General features: G+C 30.1%; 4 protein-coding genes across 4 annotated transcripts; 2 read left to right on the top strand and 2 right to left on the bottom strand.

Annotated features, from left to right (window-relative positions):
- Positions 1-1,207: 1,207 nt before the first annotated feature.
- LOC145750799 (uncharacterized) lies at positions 1,208-9,815 on the top strand. Its single transcript, XM_082566876.1, has 20 exons — positions 1,208-1,299; positions 1,371-1,476; positions 1,613-1,755; positions 1,946-2,081; positions 2,184-2,353; positions 2,510-2,674; positions 2,762-2,974; positions 3,287-3,376; positions 3,547-3,691; positions 4,768-4,878; positions 5,121-5,289; positions 5,415-5,541; positions 6,335-6,477; positions 6,556-6,737; positions 6,857-6,985; positions 7,224-7,343; positions 7,419-7,637; positions 8,544-8,683; positions 8,752-8,979; positions 9,219-9,815. Exons 1-20 carry the CDS (start codon positions 1,221-1,223, stop codon positions 9,266-9,268), a joined length of 2,865 nt encoding a protein of 954 aa, XP_082423002.1. The 5' UTR covers positions 1,208-1,220; the 3' UTR covers positions 9,269-9,815.
- Positions 9,816-10,498: 683 nt separating this feature from the next.
- On the bottom strand, positions 10,499-10,866 carry LOC145750798 (multifunctional procollagen lysine hydroxylase and glycosyltransferase LH3-like). Its single transcript, XM_082566874.1, has 2 exons — positions 10,750-10,866; positions 10,499-10,654 (listed from the first exon to the last, which is right to left on the bottom strand). The coding sequence occupies exons 1-2, from the start codon at positions 10,858-10,860 to the stop codon at positions 10,499-10,501; spliced, it is 267 nt and encodes an 88-aa protein (XP_082423000.1). The 5' UTR covers positions 10,861-10,866.
- A 15-nt stretch (positions 10,867-10,881) lies between these two features.
- Positions 10,882-17,970, top strand: LOC145750797 (uncharacterized). Its single transcript, XM_082566873.1, has 17 exons — positions 10,882-10,889; positions 11,000-11,169; positions 11,325-11,487; positions 11,575-11,789; positions 12,107-12,187; positions 12,358-12,502; positions 13,467-13,577; positions 13,820-13,988; positions 14,114-14,240; positions 15,037-15,179; positions 15,258-15,439; positions 15,559-15,687; positions 15,926-16,045; positions 16,121-16,339; positions 17,246-17,385; positions 17,454-17,681; positions 17,921-17,970. Exons 1-17 carry the CDS (start codon positions 10,882-10,884, stop codon positions 17,968-17,970), a joined length of 2,400 nt encoding a protein of 799 aa, XP_082422999.1.
- An 814-nt stretch (positions 17,971-18,784) lies between these two features.
- On the bottom strand, positions 18,785-24,271 carry LOC145749309 (procollagen-lysine,2-oxoglutarate 5-dioxygenase 1-like). The gene is made up of 16 exons (XM_082565037.1): positions 24,023-24,271; positions 23,818-23,915; positions 23,495-23,631; positions 23,028-23,142; positions 22,647-22,808; positions 22,464-22,527; positions 22,181-22,278; positions 21,681-21,914; positions 21,463-21,584; positions 21,199-21,304; positions 20,820-20,941; positions 20,568-20,712; positions 20,243-20,356; positions 19,884-20,057; positions 19,158-19,427; positions 18,785-19,062 (listed from the first exon to the last, which is right to left on the bottom strand). Exons 1-16 carry the CDS (start codon positions 24,084-24,086, stop codon positions 18,907-18,909), a joined length of 2,181 nt encoding a protein of 726 aa, XP_082421163.1. The 5' UTR covers positions 24,087-24,271; the 3' UTR covers positions 18,785-18,906.
- Between the last annotated feature and the right edge of the window lie 1,059 nt (positions 24,272-25,330).

Raw genomic sequence — 25,330 nt, 5'->3', positions numbered from 1 at the left:
ACTAAAATAGAAAACAAATTCCGATGTCTGAGCTGGAAAACGAAATGGTGGCCAGGCAAGCGTTTTAAATTGAGACGGCGATATGTTCTTCGCTTAAGAGAAAAGGCAGAACCACGTGGGGATTTAGGTGACGACGATCGAGTGTTTCGATGGGAAAGAGATACGAGGTCCAACGGAAAAAGAGTGTTGTCAAATTCCTCGAACGAGTGTATAACTATCCAACGAGGAAGGTTAATTTTAACAAAAGACAAATCAGCGGCTGTTGGATGGAGTTTTGATGTAAAAGAAACAACCCAAATGTAGAGGATTTAACATGGCTAGTTACTCACACGCTTACAAAATGGTTTAAATAATGCGCAGATTAAAATAAAATGTTGTTAAAATTGTGTATTATATTTTAAATTTTACGCATTTGTTTTTGTAACATAAAATTTTTAAAGTAATAACGTTTAATCGTGTGGTTTAAAAAATAAAAAAAATGTAAAACTTAGCTGTAGTCTATATGGTCAACACTATTCGTATTAAACGTAATGTTTTAGTCGAATTATCAACAATATTGAATATTTGTAATGAGCCTAAATGTAATCACCCATATATTAAGTTGTTTAGCGCAAAATATAACAACTTTTATAGCTTAATTTTGCTATTTTTGCATTTAAACATGCCGCACATTTTAGGCAAAGAGCTAAAATTTTATTTATAAAGTTAAATTAATTTAAAAACAAGGTTGTTGCCACGCCCACTGTTGAGGAACCTGCAACTGGAGCCTACTGGAACTCTTGTAAGTCTAATTTGTATATCGTTAAGATTAAAAATAAGGCGCATGTTTGTGGTTATTGGGTAAATTACTATAGAAAATTAAAAATAGCCTGTGACTGGAATATTACAGATTTTCAACGGCAACGCCTGCATAAACTGCAAAGAAAAAAGTTACTCGGAAATTTTTCCATAATTGCAAACGGAAACTCTTTACAAAATAAAAAAATCACAAAAAAAGTTTTAAATTCCTTGAAAACAGTGTTGTTGTTGGTAAAAAAAGGAAAGAAACGTGACACTTCTCAATGTGCACAACCGCAAAACATGATACTAATCACTTAACCTTTTTTTAATTTTTTGTTTAATTCGTAAATAAGGTATATAAACCAACAGGGTGTTTGTTGTTATCTTTTAAGTTTAGTTTTTTATAATAAATTTGAGAAATAAATGTATATATCAATAAAATGTCATTTTTAAAAACTTGTATTTGGTTGTTGAGTATCGCGGGATCTATTACGTTAGGTTTCTCACAAAACATCACAAGTAAGATAAACTAAATAAAAATTAAGAATTATTGTCAAAGTAAGCCAAAAATGTTTAACTTTTCACTTTAGACAACAGTACAAACAGTTCATGCGGTATAGTAAATCCATATAGATGTAGTACGACTTTAGAGTGTACCGATAGAGGTCAATTTTGTGATGGAATAAATGACTGCAGGTTTGCTGATTTTGTTTAAAAGATAAAAATTAGATAACACCATTTAACTGCTTGGCTACGCTTGGTAAATATAGCATTCTAAAAAGTGGTTTGATTAGTAGTTTTAAAGTGTGCGTATATATATTTTTTTAATCAGTGATGGAAGCGATGAGGTTCTTTTTAATGAAACCATTCATGCCAACGCATCTGGTTCAATTTGCCGCCTAAATCGAGGACAAAGAAGAGAATGTTATATTCCTGAAGAGTACATTTGTGACGATGAATTGGATTGCTTTTTTGGTATATTGTGATCTATATTACTTTTCGCAAATCTGAATTTTAAATGTGTAGCATCGTATAGATATGAAACAAATAAAGAAATTAAGAAAATCTTAGTTTAAGTCACATGTTTTTCAGTTCTACAAATATACATACATGCTGGGTCAAGTGTGAACCTTGAGAAAAAGGTTAACTTTTCAACTAATTTTAGGTACTGACGAATGTGATTGTAACAATACATTTCACTGTGTGAACCCTTTTTTTGGCTTACCAATTTGTCGCTTGCGTGTTCAGTTTTGTGATAATGTTCAAGATTGTCCTGACAACTCTGACGAAACTCCCTATGGGTAAAAAATTAACTCATTTTAAATTTAATGAGAACATTTTTTGCTTGATTTAAAATAAAAATGTTTAAAAACTTTATTTGAAGTATTTTCGTTCGTTCTTAGCTTAGGCGTTCCAGGATATCAATGTGCTGTGACCAAGACTTCCGTTACGTCATATTGTTTGCTACCAGAGGTGCACACATGCGACGGAACAACAGATTGTGACGACGGAACAGATGAATGTTTATGTGATTCGGTTGATCCCAGGAATGGAGGAACAGTGTCGGCGACTGGTTAATATATAAAATTTGTATTATTTACCTTTAAAGTTTTGACGGCGAGTCGTAAGTTTATGTTTTGGTGAGTCATAAGTTAATATTTATTTAGAAAGCTGATCAATAATGCTAGTTGTTTAAATTAAATCTGTAAATTTTTTTTTTATATTGCAGTGTTTTCAAATGCTCGCTGTTTTCGATGTTTAAACGAAGAGCTTGTCGTACCACAGAGGCAAACCTGCGACGGAGTTTTTCACTGTAGCGATTTAACAGATGAATGCCTGTGTCCCCAAACTGACCAATTGCTGAAACCACCTTTATGTGAACAGATATGCCAATGCAAGTTAACTAGGGTTTCTTTGTACATGCAAATATTTTAGTGAAGTTTTTGCAATAGCATTGTTGTCAATTTATGTTTTTTCACAGTTGGTCAATCTTGTGAGTGTGGTGTTGGTCAGATTATGTGTCGAAAGCTTGACGACGAATTTCCCAGCATATGCATTAACACGTCATCTGTATGTAATAGAGTGTTCGATTGTCCGATGCAAGAGGATGAACAAAATTGCAGAATTGATCCTACACAGATATTTGTTTGCGCGGATGGAAGTTCATATATTAACTCATTTGAACGTTGCAACAGTAATTACTAAGTTTTTTTTCTTCTTTTATAAAAAAGAAACAATATTATGCATAAATAACGTTAACGTGATTATTTAAAAAAGTCTACCCTATAAATTGGGTTGGAGAAGGGTTAAACGATAATTCAAACTTCGAAGCTTGGTGTCAAAATTAAGGTTTTACCAAGATACGTATCTTGTTAACCTAATTAAAGCGCCGTTGATTAAATTAAAGTAGCATTATTAACCATATCTATTCCCATGCTTGAATCTTTAGAAGGGTTGATATTGGAGTATAGCCCGACACTAGTAATGCTGTTTTTATTGTGCTTAGACGAAATAGATTGTGATGATGGATCGGACGAGGCAAATTGCACTTTACTTTATGAATGTATAGATTTTCAGGAAAATCCTTTTACACGGGGTAGGTTTTGCAATAACCTTACATCATATAGGATTTTACAGAACTAGAATAAATATCCTTTATTGCTAATTTATACAAGCAAATAAATTAAACAATTTTCTTCTGGTAATTAGCATTTTTGAAATAATTTGTTTAACGTACAAACTACAATACTTTTAATAACTTTTTAGTTTATGATTTTGCAAATCCACGTTATGCTATTGCCTGTAACAAAATACCAGAATGCCAGGATTTAGACGATGAATGTAATGCTACTATATGTGGAGATGATTTGCCCGCCTATTGTGGTTTAGTGGAAGGACTATTTGGTTTTATGTAAGTAATAAGCCTTTCAGTTTTGATATACATTTATTACATCAATTTTTAATATTTAATTTGTTACAAGATAACAGTTGATAAAAAAAAATTTTAAAAACATGACAGTTATTCCTCAAAAAACAATATTCGCATTTTATTTATTATTAACCACGCCAGGTTGAATGTTTAAATAAATACCAAAAAGTTTATTTGAAACCAAATCATTTTTTATTATAAAGCAAATTTTAAATTTTTATTGTTTGAAACGTTTAAATTTTTCAAACTTAATTTAAAAATTTAATCTAACGTCAAAAATATGGACGGAAATTAGTAATTAATTTATAATGATTACAAAAACTGCCTGTCTTTTTGTTAAATGCCAAAATGCCAAAAGATTAATTCATTTTGTCTGAAAAGTTATTTTCGATGCGGTTTGACTATCCTTAAACTTAGGTTACGCTTTCTAGTTTGGATAAACTTTGTCATTAAATATGCCAAAATGCCAAAAGATTAATTCATTTAGTCTGAAAAGTTATTTTCGATGCGGTTTGAATATCCTTAAACTTAGGTTACGCTTTCTAGTTTGGATAAACTTTGTCATTAAATATGAAAAAATGCCAAAAGATTAATTCATTTTGTCTGAAAAGTTATTTTCGATGCGGTTTGACTATCCTTAAACTTAGGTTACGCTTTCTAGTTTGGATAAACTTTGTCATTATTATTTGACCATTTCAAAAGTGTAACTTTATATCAAAGGGATTCTTTACCGGAACTATAACACCTTACACTTTCATACTTTTATTGTTACATTATAATCGTTTAAAATGACACCACGTTTTGAAATTAAAATTAAAAGTTTAATATTGGACGGGATTCATTTAAATTAACAATCTGAACGATTTTGATTTTAGAAAAATAATAAGATTAAATAAACCTGCGTGCATCTCACATTACAATTTAGTTGCAGAGCGACTAAAATTTGATATTAAAGAATTACTCATTTCCCGATTTGCTTTAAATAGTTTTTATTTCCATTATCTTTTGTTTATTTAAAATATTTTTTAAATTAAAATTGACCTTTATATTGTTTTAAGATGTCCCAACTCTCGTTCAGCCATAATTGGTAAGGAGATTTGCGACGGTTTTCCGACATGTTATAATACCATGCCGCAATTATCCCAAGACGAATGGAATTGTACTGACAGGTTGAACATTACTGCAACCAGCTTATAAAATTTAATAAATTTTTTCTTTGGGTTGAATAAGTTGATGTGATATATTTTAAGCTATCATAAACGACCGATGCAAGGGCGAATAATCTGACATTGGTGCAGCTCAAACAGGAACCTTTTAGCTGGTAAACCGATGCCACCAGCGGTATATTACACCACTAGACACTTTTAAATTATATTGGATTGCTAACAATTTTTTTTACCAACGTTCTTAGGTTTTATTGTGCTGACATGGGGATAAATAGCCTACCCATTCATATTCCATTACAAGCACAATGCAATGCAATAACCGATTGCTATGATGGCAGTGATGAAAGAGATTGCCCACCTGAGGTTAACTTTTATTGTTCTGGAGGAGATCCCTTTTATATACCTAGTTACAGAGTTAGTTTTTGGTATATTTTTACATATTGTAGAATTCAGTTTGTTTTATTTTGTTAAAAATTGGTGCGATAGAATTTGTTAAAAATGGGTGCGATATAGTTTAAAATATTTTGTTTTAATGTAAGGTTTGCAATGGAGTACAAGACTGTGAAGGTGGCGAAGACGAATGTCAAGATTGTGCAGTTAGTCCCTTTTCTTCCGACAGATTTCTAATTAACTCCTACGTTTTACAAGTATTTGTTTGGATCATGGGTAAATACATATTTTAGAGTGCCTTTAACCTATTTAAATAAATTTAAAAATTCACTTGTACTTCCCAGTCCTTGCGAACTTCTCGTCTTTTACGGCCCTTTTTTAGGAATTACTTGATCTTTGTAAACTTACACCTACCGTTCCTGGCAGGCGGACAGTCAAATTTAAAAACACAGTCTTGTTTTGTTACAAGTTTTTAAATACCTTTAAAAGTACTTAAAACTTAGCATAAATCATAGTTAATACAAGAATGTATTGCTTTTTATGCCACGTTTCTTATCTGCAAAAAATATTTAAAAACTTCAACAAACGGCTTAGATCGGGCAAAATTAGCTTTTTTACAATGGCGACGTCTTAAGTATTTTATACGATTGTAACGTCACACATCACGTTTCGAAATAGTCCAAAACTCAACTTTTTGTGATTTTGCAAATTTAAACGTTTGATATCTTAAAAATCAATAGTTTAATTAAAAAAAAGTTTTTAAGAAAAATGTCTGTGTAATTACTAAATAAACCAAGCGGCCTTATAATTTTGTGAACAATATTTATGTTTAATTTAATTGAATTGACTACCCTAACCCCAAATGTTACTACGTTAAGGTAATACTGATTTTAAAACAGTCCAAATTAAAAAGTTACAGATATACCTATAATTATGTTACTACTTTGATGGTTTAAACGTAAATTGAAAAACCTAAAAAAACGTAGCGCTATCGAATTTTTTTGTAAATGTTCACTTAATTTAACATTCACAAAAAAAGTTTAACTTGAATACACCTTCCTTTTTGTAGCAATCTTGGCTATATTTGGAAACATAGCAGTGTTAGCAGACAACGCAATGTTTCTATACAAGCAATACGATACGATGTCAAAAGTGGCGCTTGTAAATCGTATCTTGGTAGTTAATTTGGCAGTTGCTGATCTTTTACTAGGGGTACGTAATTAGTTTATTTAAGCGTAATAATCATACTTTTAACAAATTAAATGTATTTAAAAATATGTCGTTTTGTAGATTTATCTTTTAAGCATTGCCAGTGTAAACAGTAAATTGGAGAATATTTATTGCAATCAAGACATACAATGGCGAGCTAGTACGTCTTGTATAGGACTGGGTTGTCTTGTGGTCACGTGCGTGGAAGCTTCTGTATTTATTTTGGCAATAATGACGACACATCGTCTTCTTATTATAACCAGGTGAACAGTGTAAATTTATTTTCATTTCCCATTTCTCCAACATTTTAAAAACTTTAACACAAAATGTTATCGTTTATTCGATTTTCTAAGTGTTTTAAATATATATTGTATTATTTTAGACCATTACAGCACAATATTAGGACATGGTTATTTAATCTGTTTATATCTTTATCATGGATTGTGGCCCTTATACTAGCTCTAGTTCCGTTGTCGTCTTCGCAAATTGATTACTTTCTTTCTGGCGTTTGGTAAAATTAGTTTCCTGCTTATTTTTTTAATCACTAAGTTATTTCTACCAGACTACATTTTTTTTATAAATACTTGTCTCCGATGTGGGAAGGATGGCTTCAAGGCTTATACATAGAGTAACCCAGGTTCTAATGAAGTGAAACCAAGTGTTTAAACTACTACAACGTTATGTTTGATGTTTAATAAAATATGGAAATCTAAATATATTATCTAATAATATATCTTATATCTGCCTAGGTACAGAAATAATCGTTACCTAACCACAGCTAGCCGAGTTGAAGTAGAAGATTTTGCTATAAATTTTTTGTCTGAGAACAGTAGCAGCAGAACAGAAATATCGACGGGTCTACCAGAAAGGTAAAATATAAACAATTATTTTATATAATTGTTGATAGACCATGTTTATAAATTTAACTTATATATCCCTTTTAGTGTATTGACTTGGAATGGACTTTTTGACACATTTGCGCGGTTGAATCCAGACTATGTTCCTGAACTCTTCTTCGGGTATTATTCCGCTGATGGAGTTTGTCTTCCACGAATTTTTCCAAATCCCATTACAGATCGATCTTGGGGTTACTCGCTGTTTATTATCATCATTAACTTCGTTGCCTTTATGTATATGTTTACCGCATACTTGATCATATACAAGTAAGTCCACCTTATTAAGCTTTATTTTTCTGATTTTTTTTTTAAGTAATATATAACCATAGGTGGGCACAATTAACCGAAAAAGTAACTTCGTTTAATAGTGTTTCGTTACACAATACATTAACTTCGTTAACTTTAATTAATAAAATTAAATGGAATGTAACTAAAGTTATCGATAACCGTTAACGTTAACATTTAAATTAAACAATCCTTTCGCATCAAATCGCAGTTCAGATAAACTTTTCCCCTTACCACTTCCCGCCTGTCCTTCCCTCTTACCCCACCCAGCTTACCCCTTTCTCTTTCCTTCTCTTAACTCCATTGCCTTCCCTTTCCCACTTTACCTTGACCCTGACCCCCACCAGACGGAGCTCTTTTAACTTGTTCAGCAAAAACAGGTTCCATCTTAAAAAACAATATAAATCAATAGAACATAAATTAAATGATTAACAATAAAAGTGATAAATAACTTATACCCGTTCCAAATGTTAGATGGTGGTGTTAATGAAAACAGGAACGTTAAAAGATACGAACATATGATCTATCTATCAAAAAGTGCCATAAAGTGTTATACACATAAAAAAATAATTTTGTTTGTGGTGCCTAATTTTAATTTATTCTACAAAATGATTATGCACCAAAAATAGTTAGATATTTATTTATAAGATATAAAAGGTAATTCCCAACATTTATTAAACGTAGATTTAAAAAATTGAGATATCAAACTTATATTAACGAAAGCACAATTGAACGAATGTTAAAAGGTCCGATAATATTTTTTAAAGTTTTTTTCTGACGCAAATTTTGACGCAAAAGTTAACTTTGTTAATCAACGGTTAGCGGGTTAACGGTTTGGAGCCCACCTTTGTATATTACCTAATCTAGCTGTTTAATATATTATTTTAGTCTCTCGGTTAAAAGAGCAAAAAAGGCAGGTCGTCACAAAAAATTATCAAGTGATCTTCAAACTAAAGTAACAAGGATTGTGCTGACAAATTTTCTCTGCTGGTTTCCCATTTGTACAATGGCGTTTATAAGCGTCAGTGGTATGTTTTTTTCTTTGTATGAACTTTGTTTTAAACTTTGGTTTTTGACTTCTAATACTATTTTAAAGGTAAGGAGTTATCCTCCCAGGCATATGCAGTATCTGCCATTATTCTTCTCCCTATAAATAGTGCAACTAATCCGTTTCTGTATTCTGATGTTTTGGATATATTATGGGCTAAATTAAAGGCCACTCAGCTTGGTGCGAAAGTGATGGCCTGTTTCCACATAAGAGAAGAGAGTGACATTGAATTGAGAACAGGAAAAACAATTTCATCTGGAGAAACTCATTTAACAAGTTTGTAGAGTTTAAAATATACACTTAATACAAGCGCAACACTGCGATCTTTATTTAAATTTTTGCAGTGCTTTTATATAAGCAATTATTTCTTCTTTTATTACAATAAAATTAAGTTTTAAACCAACAATCAAAAAACACAACGTTTTTAATATGGTTAGTTTAATTGGCCTAATATTAATCGTTACTTACAATAAAGTTAATTTTTTTGTTAATAATTAATGTTTTTAATATTGCAGAAAAACATTCACGACCAGAGTCTCAAGTTCCTACTAGCAATATCGGTTAAACTTTTTTAAATTAAAACTGTAAAATTATTTAACTTTGATTATACAGTTGTCTTTTATTGTTCACATATGTTTAATTAAATTATTTTAGATGTACAGTTTTAACTTAATTTGAAGGCATTTACTATAACTAAGCTATTTGAAAACGGCAGACAAAAAACGGTTTAAGTGATCTCGAAATTGGGATCTTTTAGACCTAAATTTACTGCAACACGACACACTACAGAAATTCATTTTAATTAACGGTTTTATTAATTATCTAATCTTTTTCACTTGGTCTATTAGCTAATTTACCGTTTGCAAGCAAACTTCAATAGTGACTTGTGTGTTTATATCCAGTTTGCAGAAGTCAATTTGTGTATTCTTATATTATAACTATCTAACTATTTATCCCTGATTATGAATTTATTTTAAATTAAGCTATGTGTATGTATTATTTTTGTTGATAATATTATGACTATTCAGAAAAAAATGTTTTTCTTGGGTAAATGTAAGTCACTAGAAAATGAGAATGATTAGATAGAAACAACTGTAACAAACGGCGTAAACATCCCAGTTGTCCCAATCTTTGTTGTACTTGTCTAGTAAAATATTTATCTGTCTTGACACCTTCTGATAAGGCGTGTTAAGTTTTAGCGCAAATTACTTCGTTAAATATGTTGTGTTACATTGAAGAGGGTGACGTTTTGAAGAATCTGCTGAACGGTTGTGTTTGGTCGTTGCTAGTCTATATTTTGTAAATAAATGTTATATACTGAACTCTGTACTAGTTTATGAGTTGTCGAATAGGTACGGCAGTATCTAAACGAAAAGTACGTAACACAACGAACATTTTGTTATTAAAAGTTTCGAAAATTAATTATGCAATTTCATATTGCCCGAATTTAATTTTTTTGTAAAATAACCTAAAAACCTAACATATACATCATAAAATATTGTAGTTAAAGTTAGATAATGCAAATTAACACTTTAAAATGTATTTTACCTGTACCCTTATTTAGACTCCTTAAAGTACTTTATCGGTTTAATTAAAATAACTCAGATGCCGCATAAGACAATACATTTTTACTACCATCTAAACAACTTACATTTCAGTAAAACTAATTGAAATAGTATATATGAAAAATTTTAATAAAAAGTGCAAACAAAAAAATAGTTACAAAAATCTGTGTTAATTTCATGAAATAATTATAAAAAGCAGTTGCATGCAAGCGTAAAACAAATACTTTTTCTTAAGGGTCAACAAACGAAACTGCAATGTATCTAGTTCCTTTTGTAGTTTGTAATCCCTCGTGGTAATGGGTTAGTCTTCCTGGGTGTATCATAGCATAACCTTTTGGTATCGAGGTAACACTACAATCATAACGTAAAAACCGACATCCCCCACCCTAAACAAAAGTACATTTAGTGAATAAATAAAAATAAAATTACTCGAAACAAATACTAAAACTTAAATTAATTTGGTATGGCATTTTATTTTTACTTCATATTCATCTGGTGAATTAAGTGCTACGTTCATGGTCCAAGTTGATGAGTCATGGTGTGGTCTTAAAAATGATTGCTCACTGGGTTTGTATCTTACAACAAACATCATATGTGAAATTGCTTTACTATAATGTTGATGTTGAAAGCATATGAAGCCATTTGTTGAAAGCATATGAAGCCATTCGTTTTCGTATCCAACTTGATTCATGTGAATATCAACTGTAGGAAGTATTTTCGTTCGTTCTTAGCTTAGGCGTTCCAGGATATCAATGTGCTGTGACCAAGACTTCCGTTACGTCATATTGCTTGCTACCAGAGGTGCACACATGCGACGGAACAACAGATTGTGACGACGGAACAGATGAATGTTTATGTGATTCGGTTGATCCCAGGAATGGAGGAACAGTGTCGGCGACTGGTTAATATATAAAATTTGTATTATTTACCTTTAAAGTTTTGACGGCGAGTCGTAAGTTTATGTTTTGGTGAGTCATAAGTTAATATTCATTTAGAAAGCTGATCAATAATGCTAGTTGTTTAAATTAAATCTGTAAATTTTTTTTTATATTGCAGTGTTTTCAAATGCTCGCTGTTTTCGATGTTTAAACGAAGAGCTTGTCGTACCACAGAGGCAAACCTGCGACGGAGTTTTTCACTGTAGCGATTTAACAGATGAATGCCTGTGTCCCCAAACTGACCAATTGCTGAAACCACCTTTATGTGAACAGATATGCCAATGCAAGTTTACTAGGGTTTCTTTGTACATGCAAATATTTTAGTGAAGTTTTTGCAATAGCATTGTTGTCAATTTATGTTTTTCCACAGTTGGTCAATCTTGTGAGTGTGGTGTTGGTCAGATTATGTGTCGAAAGCTTGACGACAAATCTCCCAGCATATGCATTAACACGTCATCTGTATGTAATAGAGTGTTCGATTGTCCGATGCAAGAGGATGAACAAAATTGCAGAATTGATCCTACACAGATATTTGGTTGCGCGGATGGAAGTTCATATATTAACTCATTTGAACGTTGCAACAGTAATTACCAAGTTTTTTTTCTTCTTTTATAAAAAAGAAACAATATTATGCATAAATAACGTTAACGTGATTATTTAAAAAAAGTCTACACTATAAATTGGGTTGGAGAAGGGTTAAACGATAATTCAAACTTCGAAGCTTGGTGTCAAAATTAAGGTTTTACCAAGATACGTATCGTGTTAACCTAATTAAAGCGCTGTTGATTAAATTAAAGTAGCATTATTAACCATATCTATTCCCATGCTTGAATCTTTAGAAGGGTTGATATTGGAGTATAGCCCGACACTAGTAATGCTGTTTTTATTGTACTTAAATAGATTGTGATGATGGATCGGACGAGGCAAATTGCACTTTACTTTATGAATGTATAGAGTTTCAGGAAAATCCTTTTACACAGGGTAGGTTTTGCAATAACCTTACATCATATAGGATTTTACAGAACTAGAATAAATATCCTTTATTGCTAATTTATACAAGCAAATAAATTAAACAATTTTCTTCTGGTAATTAGCATTTTTGAAATAATTTGTTTAACGTACAAACTACAATACTTTTAATAACTTTTTAGTTTATGATTTTGCAAATCCACGTTATGCTATTGCCTGTAACAAAATACCAGAATGCCAGGATTTAGACGATGAATGTAATGCTACTATATGTGGAGATGATTTGCCCGCCTATTGTGGTTTAGTGGAAGGACTATTTGGTTTTATGTAAGTAATAAGCCTTTCAGTTTTGATATACATTTATTACATCAATTTTTAATATTTAATTTGTTACAAGATAACAGTTGATAAAAATTTTTTTTAAAAACATGACAGTTATTCCTCAAAAAACAATATTCGCATTTTATTTATTATTAACCACGCCAGGTTGAATGTTTAAATAAATACCAAAAAGTATATTTGAAACCAAATCATTTTTTATTATAAAGCAAACTTTAAATTTTTATTGTTTGAAACGTTTAAATTTTTCAAACTTAATTTAAAAATTTAATCTAACGTCAAAAAAATGGACGGAAATTAGTAATTAATTTATAACGATTACAAAAACTGCCTGTCTTTTTGTTAAATGCCAAAATGCCAAAAGATTAATTCATTTTGTCTGAAAAGTTATTTTCGATGCGGTTTGACTATCCTTAAACTTAGGTTACGCTTTCTAGTTTGGATAAACTTTGTCATTAAATATGAAAAAATGCCAAAAGATTAATTCATTTTGTCTGAAAAGTTATTTTCGATGCGGTTTGACTATCCTTAAACTTAGGTTACGCTTTCTAGTTTGGATAAACTTTGTCATTATTATTTGACCATTTCAAAAGTGTAACTTTATATCAAAGGGATTCTTTACCTGAACTATAACACAGCCTTACACTTTCATACTTTTATTGTTACATTATAATCGTTTAAAATGACACCACGTTTTGAAATTAACATTAAAAGTTTAATATTAGACGGGATTCATTTAAATTAACAATCTGAACGATTTTGATTTTAGAAAAATAATAAGATTAAATAAACCCGCGTGCATCTCACATTACAATTTAGTTGCAGAGCGACTAAAATTTGATATTAAAGAATTACTCATTTCCCGATTTGCTTTAAATAGTTTTTATTTTCATTATCTTTTGTTTATTTAAAATATTTTTTAAATTAAAATTGACCTTTATATTGTTTTAAGATGTCCTAACTCTCGCTCAGCCATAATTGGTAAGGAGATTTGCGACGGTTTTCCGACATGTTACAATACCATGCCGCAATTATCCCAAGACGAATGGAATTGTACTGACAGGTTGAACATTACTGCAACCAGCTTATAAAATTTAATAAATTTTTTCTTTGGGTTGAATAAGTTGATGTGATATATTTTAAGCTATCATAAACGACCGATGCAAGGGCGAATAATCTGACATTGGTGCAGCTCAAACAGGAACCTTTTAGCTGGTAAACCGATGCCACCAGCGGTATATTACACCACTAGACACTTTTAAATTATATTGGATTGCTAACAATTTTTTTTACCAACGTTCTTAGGTTTTATTGTGCTGACATGGGGATAAATAGCCTACCCATTCATATTCCATTACAAGCACAATGCAATGCAATAACCGATTGCTATGATGGCAGTGATGAAAGAGATTGCCCACCTGAGGTTAACTTTTATTGTTCTGGAGGAGATCCCTTTTATATACCTAGTTACAGAGTTAGTTTTTGGTATATTTATACATATTGCAGAATTCAGTTTGTTTTATTTTGTTAAAAATGGGTGCAAAAGAATTTGTTAAAAATGGGTACGATATAGTTTAAAATATTTTGTTTTAATGTAAGGTTTGCAATGGAGTACAAGACTGTGAAGGTGGCGAAGACGAATGTCAAGATTGTGCAGTTAGTCCCTTTTCTTCCGACAGATTTCTAATTAACTCCTACGTTTTACAAGTATTTGTTTGGATCATGGGTAAATACATATTTTAGAGTGCCTTTAACCTATTTAGATAAAGTTAAAAATTCACTTGTACTTCCCAGTCCTTGCGAACTTCTTCTCGTCTTTTACGGCCCTTTTTTAGAAATTACTTGATCCTTGTAAACTTACACCTACCGTTCCTGGCAGGCGGACAGTCAAATTTAAAAACACAGTCTTGTCTTGTTACAAGTTTTTAAATACCTTTAAAAGTACTTAAAACTTAGGATAAATCATAGTTAATACAGGAATGTATTGCTTTTTATGCCACGTTTCTTAACTGCAAAAAATATTTAAAAACTTCAACAAACGGCTTAGATCGGACAAAATTAGCTTTTTTACAATGGCGACGTCTTAAGTATTTTATACGATTGTAACGTCACACATCACGTTTCGAAATAGTCCAAAACTCAACTTTTTGTGATTTTGCAAATTTAAACGTTTGATATCTTAAAAATCAATAGTTTAATTAAAAAAAAGTTTTTAAGAAAAATGTCTGTGTAATTACTAAATAAACCAAGCGGCCTTATAATTTTGTGAACAATATTTATGTTTAATTTAATTGAATTGACTACCCTAACCCCAAATGTTACTACGTTAAGGTAATACTGATTTTAAAACAGTCCAAATTAAAAAGTTACAGATATACCTATAATTATGTTACTACTTTGATGGTTTAAACGTAAATTGAAAAACCTAAAAAAACGTAGCGCTATCGAATTTTTTTGTAAATGTTCACTTAATTTAACATTCACAAAAAAAGTTTAACTTGAATACACCTTCCTTTTTGTAGCAATCTTGGCTATATTTGGAAACATAGCAGTGTTAGCAGACAACGCAATGTTTCTATACAAGCAATACGATACGATGTCAAAAGTGGCGCTTGTAAATCGTATCTTGGTAGTTAATTTGGCAGTTGCTGATCTTTTACTAGGGGTACGTAATTAGTTTATTTAAGCGTAATAATCATACTTTTAACAAATTAAATGTATTTAAAAATATGTCGTTTTGTAGATTTATCTTTTAAGCATTGCCAGTGTAAACAGTAAATTGGAGAATATTTATTGCAATCAAGACATACAATGGCGAGCTAGTACGTCTTGTATAGGACTGGGTTGTCTTGTGGTCACGTGCGTGGAAGCTTCTGTATTTATTTTGGCAATAATGACGACACATCGTCTTCTTATTATAACCAGGTGAACAGTGTAAATTTATTTTCATTTCCCATTTCTCCAACATTTTAAAAACTTTAACACAAAATGTTATCGTTTATTCGATTTTCTAAGTGTTTTAAATATATATTGTATTATTTTAGACCATTACAGCACAATATTAGGACATGGTTATTTAATCTGTTTATATCTTTATCATGGATTGTGGCCCTTATACTAGCTCTAGTTCCGTTGTCGTCTTCGCAAATTGATTACTTTCTTTCTGGCGTTTGGTAAAATTAGTTTCCTGCTTATTTTTTTAATCACTAAGTTATTTCTACCAGACTACATTTTTTTTATAAATACTTGTCTCCGATGTGGGAAGGATGGCTTCAAGGCTTATATATAGAGTAACCCAGGTTCTAATGAAGTGAAACCAAGTGTTTAAACTACTACAACGTTATGTTTGATGTTTAATAAAATATGGAAATCTAAATATATTATCTAATAATATATCTTATATCTGCCTAGGTACAGAAATAATCGTTACCTAACCACAGCTAGCCGAGTTGAAGTAGAAGATTTTGCTATAAATTTTTTGTCTGAGAACAGTAGCAGCAGAACAGAAATATCGACGGGTCTACCAGAAAGGTAAAATATAAACAATTATTTTATATAATTGTTGATAGACCATGTTTATAAATTTAACTTATATATCCCTTTTAGTGTATTGACTTGGAATGGACTTTTTGACACATTTGCGCGGTTGAATCCAGACTATGTTCCTGAACTCTTCTTCGGGTATTATTCCGCTGATGGAGTTTGTCTTCCACGAATTTTTCCAAATCCCATTACAGATCGATCTTGGGGTTACTCGCTGTTTATTGTCATCATTAACTTCGTTGCCTTTATGTATATGTTTACCGCATACTTGATCATATACAAGTAAGTCCACCTTATTAAGCTTTATTTTTCTGATTTTTTTTTTAAATAATATATAACCATAGGTGGGCACAATTAACCGAAAAAGTAACTTCGTTTAATAGTGTTTCGTTACACAATACATTAACTTCGTTAACTTTAATTAATAAAATTAAATAGAATGTAACTAAAGTTATCGATAACCGTTAACGTTAACATTTAAATTAAACAATCCTTTCGCATCAAATCGCAGTTCAGATAAACTTTTCCCCTTACCACTTCCCGCCTGTCCTTCCCTCTTACCCCACCCAGCTTACCCCTTTCTCTTTCCTTCTCTTAACTCCATTGCCTTCCCTTTCCCACTTTACCTTGACCCTGACCCCCACCAGACGGAGCTCTTTTAACTTGTTCAGCAAAAACAGGTTCCATCTTAAAAAACAATATAAATCAATAGAACATAAATTAAATGATTATCAATAAAAGTGATAAATAACTTATACCCGTTCCAAATGTTAGATGGTGGTGTTAATGAAAACAGGAACGTTAAAAGATTCGAACATATGATCTATCTATCAAAAAGTGCCATAAAGTGTTATACACATAAAAAAATAATTTTGTTTGTGGTGCCTAATTTTAATTTATTCTACAAAATGATTATGCACCAAAAATAGTTAGATATTTATTTATAAGATATAAAAGGTAATTCCCAACATTTATTAAACGTAGATTTAAAAAATTGGGATATCAAACTTATATTAACGAAAGCACAATTTAACGAATGTTAAAAGGTCCGATAATATTTTTTAAAGTTTTTTTCTGACGCAAATTTTGACGCAAAAGTTAACTTTGTTAATCAACGGTTAGCGGGTTAACGGTTTGGAGCCCACCTTTGTATATTACCTAATCTAGCTGTTTAATATATTATTTTAGTCTCTCGGTTAAAAGAGCAAAAAAGGCAGGTCGTCACAAAAAATTATCAAGTGATCTTCAAACTAAAGTAACAAGGATTGTGCTGACAAATTTTCTCTGCTGGTTTCCCATTTGTACAATGGCGTTTATAAGCGTCAGTGGTATGTTTTTTTCTTTGTATGAACTTTGTTTTAAACTTTGGTTTTTGACTTCTAATACTATTTTAAAGGTAAGGAGTTATCCTCCCAGGCATATGCAGTATCTGCCATTATTCTTCTCCCTATAAATAGTGCAACTAATCCGTTTCTGTATTCTGATGTTTTGGATATATTATGGGCTAAATTAAAGGCCACTCAGCTTGGTGTGAAAGTGATGGCCTGTTTCCACATAAGAGAAGAGAGTGACATTGAATTGAGAACAGGAAAAACAATTTCATCTGGAGAAACTCATTTAACAAGTTTGTAGAGTTTAAAATATACACTTAGTACAAGCGCAACACTGCGATCTTTATTTAAATTTTTGCAGTGCTTTTATATAAGCAATTATTTCTTCTTTTATTACAATAAAATTAAGTTTTAAACCAACAATCAAAAAACACAACGTTTTTAATATGGTTAGTTTAATTGGCCTAATATTAATCGTTACTTACAATAAAGTTAATTTTTTTGTTAATAATTAATGTTTTTAATATTGCAGAAAAACATTCACGACCAGAGTCTCAAGTTCCTACTAGCAATATCGGTTAAACTTTTTTAAATTAAAACTGTAAAATTATTTAACTTTGATTATACAGTTGTCTTTTATTGTTCACATATGTTTAATTAAATTATTTTAGATGTACAGTTTTAACTTAATTTGAAGGCATTTACTATAACTAAGCTATTTAAAAACGGCAGACAAAAAACGGTTTAAGTGATCTCGAAATTGGGATCTTTTAGACCTAAATTTACTGCAACACGACACACTACAGAAATTCATTTTAATTAACGGTTTTATTAATTATCTAATCTTTTTCACTTGGTCTATTAGCTAATTTACCGTTTGCAAGCAAACTTCAATAGTGACTTGTGTGTTTATATTCATTTTGCAGAAGTCGATTTGTGTTTTTTTTATATTATAACATATCTAACTATTTATCCCTGATTATGAATGTATTTTAAATTAAGCTATGTGTATATATTATTTTTGTTGATAATATTATTACTATCCAGAAAAAAATGTTTTTCTTGGGTAAATGTAAGTCACTAGAAAATGAGAATGATTAGATAGAAACAACGAACATTTTGTTATTAAAAGTTTTGAAAATTAATTATGCAATTTCATATTGCCCGAATTTAATTTTTTTGTAAAATAACCTAAAAACCTAACATATACATCATAAAATATTGTAGTTAAAGTTAGATAATGCAAATTAACACTTTAAAATGTATTTTACCTGTACCCTTATTTAGACTCCTTAAAGTACTTTATCGGTTTAATTAAAATAATCCAGATGCCGCATAAGACAATACATTTTTACTACCATCTAAACAACTTACATTTCAGTAAAACTAATTGAAATGGTATATATGAAAAATTTTAATAAAAAGTGCAAACAAAAAAATGGTTACAAAAATCTGTGTTAATTTCATGAAATAATTATAAAAAGCAGTTGCATGCAAGCGTAAAACAAATACTTTTTCTTAAGGGTCAACAAACGAAACTGCAATGTATCTAGTTCCTTTTGTAGTTTGTAATCCCTCGTGGTAATGGGTCAGTCTTCCTGGGTGTATCATAGCATAACCTTTTGGTATCGAGGTAACACTACAATCATAACGTAAAAACCGACATCCCCCACCCTAAACAAAAGTACATTTAGTAAATAAATAAAAATTAAATTACTCGAAACAAATACTAAAACTTAAATTAATTTGGCATGGCATTTTATTTTTACTTCATATTCATCTGGTGAATTAAGTGCTACGTTCATGGTCCAAGTTGATGAGTCATGGTGTGGTCTTAAAAATGATTGCTCACTGGGTTTGTATCTTACAACAAACATCATATGTGAAATTGCTTTACTATAATAACCAGGATAAACTTTTTGAACAACAAGATTAACATATGTTGAAAGCATATGAAGCCATTCGTTTTCGTATCCAACTTGATTCATGTGAATATCAACTGTAGGAACATTTTCGTAACCACCTGCTAGCCTAGTATCCTACAAAAAGTTTCATAAATACCATGTGTTTTTTAGGGATAAAAAAGGAAGATGTAAAAAATTCTTTCTTAAATTACAAATTTTTCTTAAAACAGAACCGGCACCGTGGTGTAGTGGTAACAACACTTGCTGCACCACACATGAAGTCCTGGGTTCAATCCCCACTGATCTCATGCTGTTGCACCCTTAAGTAAGGCGCTGTAAACGGTATGAACTCCTGCTAAGCCAGCATTTAATTAGCAGTATAATTATCAGGCAATTATAATCTATAATATCCAAAACTGACACAGGCAACTCGAGACTGGGTGGAGTTACTAATGTTACTTTATGTTTAAGTTGACATTCGACTATTCCACACCGAGGAAAATATACAAAAAAAAAATTTAAATAAATTAAATTTGTAAAAAAAAATTTTTAAACTGTGCTATGTTATTATTTACTTTAAACCAAAATTACCTCATTTTTTCCATTAGACCACTCTCCAAAGTCTTCAACAATTTCAACAATATCATTGCACATTTTTTCTGTAAATAGTGGAAACATGTAAGCATCAGGACAGGGATTCTCAACTGGGACACCTTCTAATGTATTATTCCAAAAACCTGAATGAATATATTTTTCCTCCCAATCCTAAAAAAATAAATAAAAAATGAAATAAATACAAAAATAAGAAAGTAATATTACCTTATTTTATCAGTTAAAGTCAAATACAGGCACTTTTTTTTAGTTCACCCAAGATAATAAGATATTCGTAAAAAGGCTTTAAACTTACTTCTCAAAAAGCAATTTATAACAAAAGTAATTTAAAATCTTACCAATTTGTTTTCTTGAATTTGCCATAAATCAGGATGCAGTTTGTTGGTGTGCACATTTTCGGTCATCAACAATCGCCCAAAAGTTTGTTCATTTGTAACATACATAAAAATTCCCTAGTTTTCAATGATTTAAAATTGATCAAATGTTAGAATCACAGAAAATTAACTTTAAAAAGGATAAAACAGTAATATATTAAATATTTCCTATTAAAAAAAGTTTTCATGCCAATACATTTTGGTTGCTAAAAATACAGCAAAACCGTTAGATATTATTGTATATGCATATATATATAAAAAAAAAAACAGTAACAAAAACATAACTTACATGATATCGTAAATAATTGCAAAATGCCATGTCTGGGTCTAACTCGTTATTTAAAAATGGCTGAGGTATTTTGTTATGTAAAAATTTTACAGTTTCACCTTTTACCAAATATATCTGGTTTATGAAAGGCATATTCCATATTCCCCTACAGATAACATATCAATTTTAAATATAACATATAAAATTTACAGATAACATATAAAATTTAAATATATGAAAAAAAAACAAAAGAATACTTAATAAAGAACATACCGTTTTTCGCCATTTACAATACTAAGATAGTCATCCGATCTTGCATAAAAACCATCCAAATTTAAAGCTCCCCAAAAATTACTCCACAACTTGCCATCTCGTTTAACTACTGGTGCCACAACCTTTATACAACAAGAAGTGTCAAGTTAAACAACAAAAACTGTGACCAACAATTTGGTTAAAGTAATATTAAATTTTTTATGGTTTAAATTAAACCAACCTTTATAAAAATTTTAATTTTCTAACAATAATTTTAGCATGTATGTACGTATGTAAGTAAAATACTTTTTTTTTCTTATTTTTTTTTCACAAATTTAGTTTTTCTTAAATTATTAAATATTTTATCTATTTAAACCTATAAAAATAAATATTAGTCAACCTGTTTATTTTTGCTGATAAGATGCTTTAAAATTTGGGTGTTAGAGACTTGAACATTTCCATCAATGCTGAATTGATAATCACAATTCTCTAAAACACAGATGTCCCTGTAATGTAGTTTAAAATAGAAACTTAAAGTCCAAATAACACTAAATATCTGAAGATGCATTATTTTTTGTATGACAATAAATTAAAGCTAATAAAAACAAAAAGGTGTTAGTAATATAAAGACAAATATTGAAAAGTAGTCTTTTTTAGTTTTTACCCAGCCATTTTCCTGGCAGTTGCTTCATCAACATATTCATGTGGAGGAATAACATGAACTTTCACGTACTTGTTCCGGTGATGTAGTAAAAATTGGGAAAGTAATCTTTCTGCATGGGCATCCTATTTAACAAAAGTGTTACTATTATTACTGTAATTAATTTAAAAATATATTGAAAAGTAAGTAAATACAACTTTATACTTGCAAAACAAACATACATTGTTATGAACAAATAAAGTAATTTTTGATTTTGGATACACAATAGCTTCAATTTTCTCTAAAAACTCCATAAAAAAGGGAACAGATTCTTCAACAAATATTGAAATTTGTACGGTAGGAAAATCATGTTCTGCAATTTTGTCAAGGTTGAATAAATCTTTGTCACATTTTCTACAACCATGATTACTATGCCACCCAACAGGTATATAATTTCCATAATGGTTAAGATGTATCTAGTAATTATAAGTATATACATTTAGACAATGAAATGCTAAAACTTTGGCTTATTATTAGTTTAATTTAATAATTCATTTTGCGTTTAAATATACAACAATAAATAAATATACAACAATAAGTAAACAAAAAAATTTTAAATATTTCGTTTAAATTTTAAACCCAAATATTTCAATAAATGTCCGAAATAAAGTTTTATTATATTAACATATAACATGTCCTATTAAAAGATAAGGCTTTAATTTTCCTTTAAAACTACATTTACCTTTGTTGGACCATTTCCATGAATAGCAACAGGGATGGTGTTGTATTTTGTATTTCGAATTCTTGTAACATCTTCTTTTTCAAACATTTCCAATTCATCTTTAAAAAATGTATATACATTTTGTAAGAAAATTACAGGTCTGAAAAAAACATACTTCACCGCAAAAATTAATTTCTGAAATTTACCAACAGCATAATTTGTATTAGAGCAGCTACCATTATTGCAAGTAATGGTCCTTGCAAAAAATGACTTAAAGTTAATTTATTATCAATAAATAACTTACTTTTTGCAAAGTTAATATTCTGCACCAGTTGGCTTTTGTGATCCAAAGTTGCATTCAATAATTTCTATAAAAAAAACAACTTTAGAGTTCGTTTTAAATGAACAAGAGATTTTTTTAAAAATTAAAAAAAAAAAAACCTTAACATATAAAAGTTTTCATAAAAATTAGTATAAAAGTTCTTACTCGTGACTCAGAATTAAGGTATATTTTTGTATAAAACAATTGATCATCATCGTCATCATTGACATTCCAACTGTTAATAGCTGACCAGAATTCTTTTATATAACCGATAATACCACCAGAACACAAAAAACGCTTTCCTTCTTTAACTTTGGGATATTGGTCCTTAGATAACATTTAGATAATATATATTAAAATAGGGTGCAATAAAAAATATTAAGTTTGGACTTCCATATTTTAAAATTAATGTGTCATTTATACATTAAATTACTAGTAAATAATATAAATATTTAAATAAAATATAAACAAGAAAAATATTAAAGTTAAAGAATCAGGATATATATACCGCTGTCATAATTGTTAATATTAATTTGTCTTCGTTACCTTTAAAGATGCATCAGGCCAAATAGTTGTTTCGGCAGAAAATATTAAGTTCGCGTTGAAAGATTTAAATTTTTGAATAATCTCTTCCTTTCCCCCAGTAAAAATAACATCATAACTAAATAATATAAAATGTTAAAAAAATAATTTTAAGAAGTTTACTACCCGACATTTTTCTGAATACAAAAAATCAAACTGACATTTTATCAAAATTTCAAACAATTTTTTTTGGAAATAAAAAACCTCCCCGTGAATAAGATAAAGAGAAAAAGAAATTATTAGAAAACTTTTCATTGTTTTGCATTTATAAGCAAATCATTTTTGATTAAAATATCTATGCAGTAAAATGAATTTTAATATTATGACAGTAATCTACATTATATATATTCTTAAAAAACCATTAGGCGAAGGCATATTAAAAAAAGGTTATTTGATAATTATAGTAACAAAAATGAAAAAGCTGTACCAACCTATCAGTAAAAAACACAATTAAATTTTCTCTATCCTTGTAACTGGCTAATCCTTGTTTAAGAAGATTAATTTTTTGAGCTCCACCAGTTCCTGTAACCAAATCACCTCCTCTCCATGTTTGATTCATACCAAGTACCTTAATATATTAAAGAATTAATTACCAATTTATTTACTATTTTCAAAAACAAAGGTCAATGTTACTTAAAACCTTAAATCAAAATCCTATTTAAAAAACTTCAAATTGTTTGAATTTTTTTAACCAAACAATAGTACAATAGTTTAAGTATTTAATAAATATCTGTAATACATAAACTGTACTAACCAAAAGAGGCAGGTCAAAATATTCAACTGATGCTTTAAATCTTTTAAACCCATCATTAGATTCAGTTGCAACGGAAACCACCAAAATGTCGAGAGAAACTAAACAACACACAAATTATTTAATATAATTTTAAATAACATTAAATCTTTTAAACATACTTTTTAAATTTTTACACATTTATAAAACTAATTCTAACAAAAATTACCTTTTATTGTTTTAACCTGATAAACAAAGAAGTAAAACAAAAGTAATTGTTTTAAAAAAATCATGATTGAATCTTCCACAATTAAAGAGTTTTCTTTTATTTTAATACCACACAACAATCTCAGACTAGTTGAAGTTAAAACAGTTGGTTTTTAATAGGGTAGACAGGTGGATATATTTAAACCCAATCCTGCCGCTGTCAGTGACTTTTAACTTCTTGATCGCCTAATAGTTCATAACTTTAATTAATAAATCTAAATAGTTTAGAGAAGATTAACATACTAAAATAAATATCAGACTATTGTTGTTAGATTGCCTGCACACTGGCATCTACTTAAGATTTGCTAGTAAAGGTTAACGAAACGTCTACTTATAGTCAGATAGTTTAGCTGGATAGATATGTCCCGCAGTTACGTTAGCGTAGTCTAGACAATCATTATATACTTGTCGATTGTCTGTGTAATTTTTGAAAAAAGTCGTCTGTTAGCGGTCCGGAAATTGACGCACGACTTAAATCACGTATACGTCTTGTAAACAAGACAGAGTTTCCCGCTAAGTTTGCAGTTAACTGTGAAATTTAGCAGTTGTGACGGACTGTAAACTAAAAGCAAAATGTATTTTATTTGTAAAAATTGTTGTCTTGTAAAATTTTTGATACCAAAAACATTTTCTCATTTAATGATGTAAGCGGCACCTGACATTTGACCTAAAGAAACTTGTGTACAAGTTCCTCAACATTTGTTGACTTTTTTAAAGATTTTTTTTGTATATATCTTTATCTTCGATGTGGGAAAGTCGAATGCGCGACTTAAACATAGAGTAACATCAGTTACTCCAACCCAGTCTCGAGTTGGCTGTGGCAGTTTGGGATATTATATAGATTATAATTGCCCGGTAATTATGCTGCTGATTAAGTGCTAGCTCAGCAGGAGTTCACACCGTTTATAGCGCATTACTCATGGACGCTACAGCATGAGGTCCGTGGGGATTGAACCTACCACCTCATGGTGGTGTAGCAAGTGTTCTTACCACAACACCACGCTGCCAGTCCGAAGATGGTCCTTTGGCCTAAATATGTCAAGTATTTATTATCTTCACTGCGATCAAGTTAACTTAAAGTTTATTTTTTATTTTTTATCAAATGCAAATTCGCTACTCAATCCTAAGAAATGTTCACCCTTTTTCTAAAAAGGTAGAATATTTGGGTTATGTGATATCCAATGAAGAAATTTCGACATCAAAAAAGAAAACAGAAGCCATCAAAAATTGACCACGCCCTAAGATCATAAAAGAAATCCAAAGTTTTTTG

This window comes from Corella eumyota, chromosome 4 (assembly GCF_963082875.1).
Source record: "Corella eumyota chromosome 4, kaCorEumy4.1, whole genome shotgun sequence".
NCBI lineage: Eukaryota > Metazoa > Chordata > Ascidiacea > Phlebobranchia > Corellidae > Corella > Corella eumyota.
This window is presented reverse-complemented; position numbering and strand designations above follow the sequence as displayed.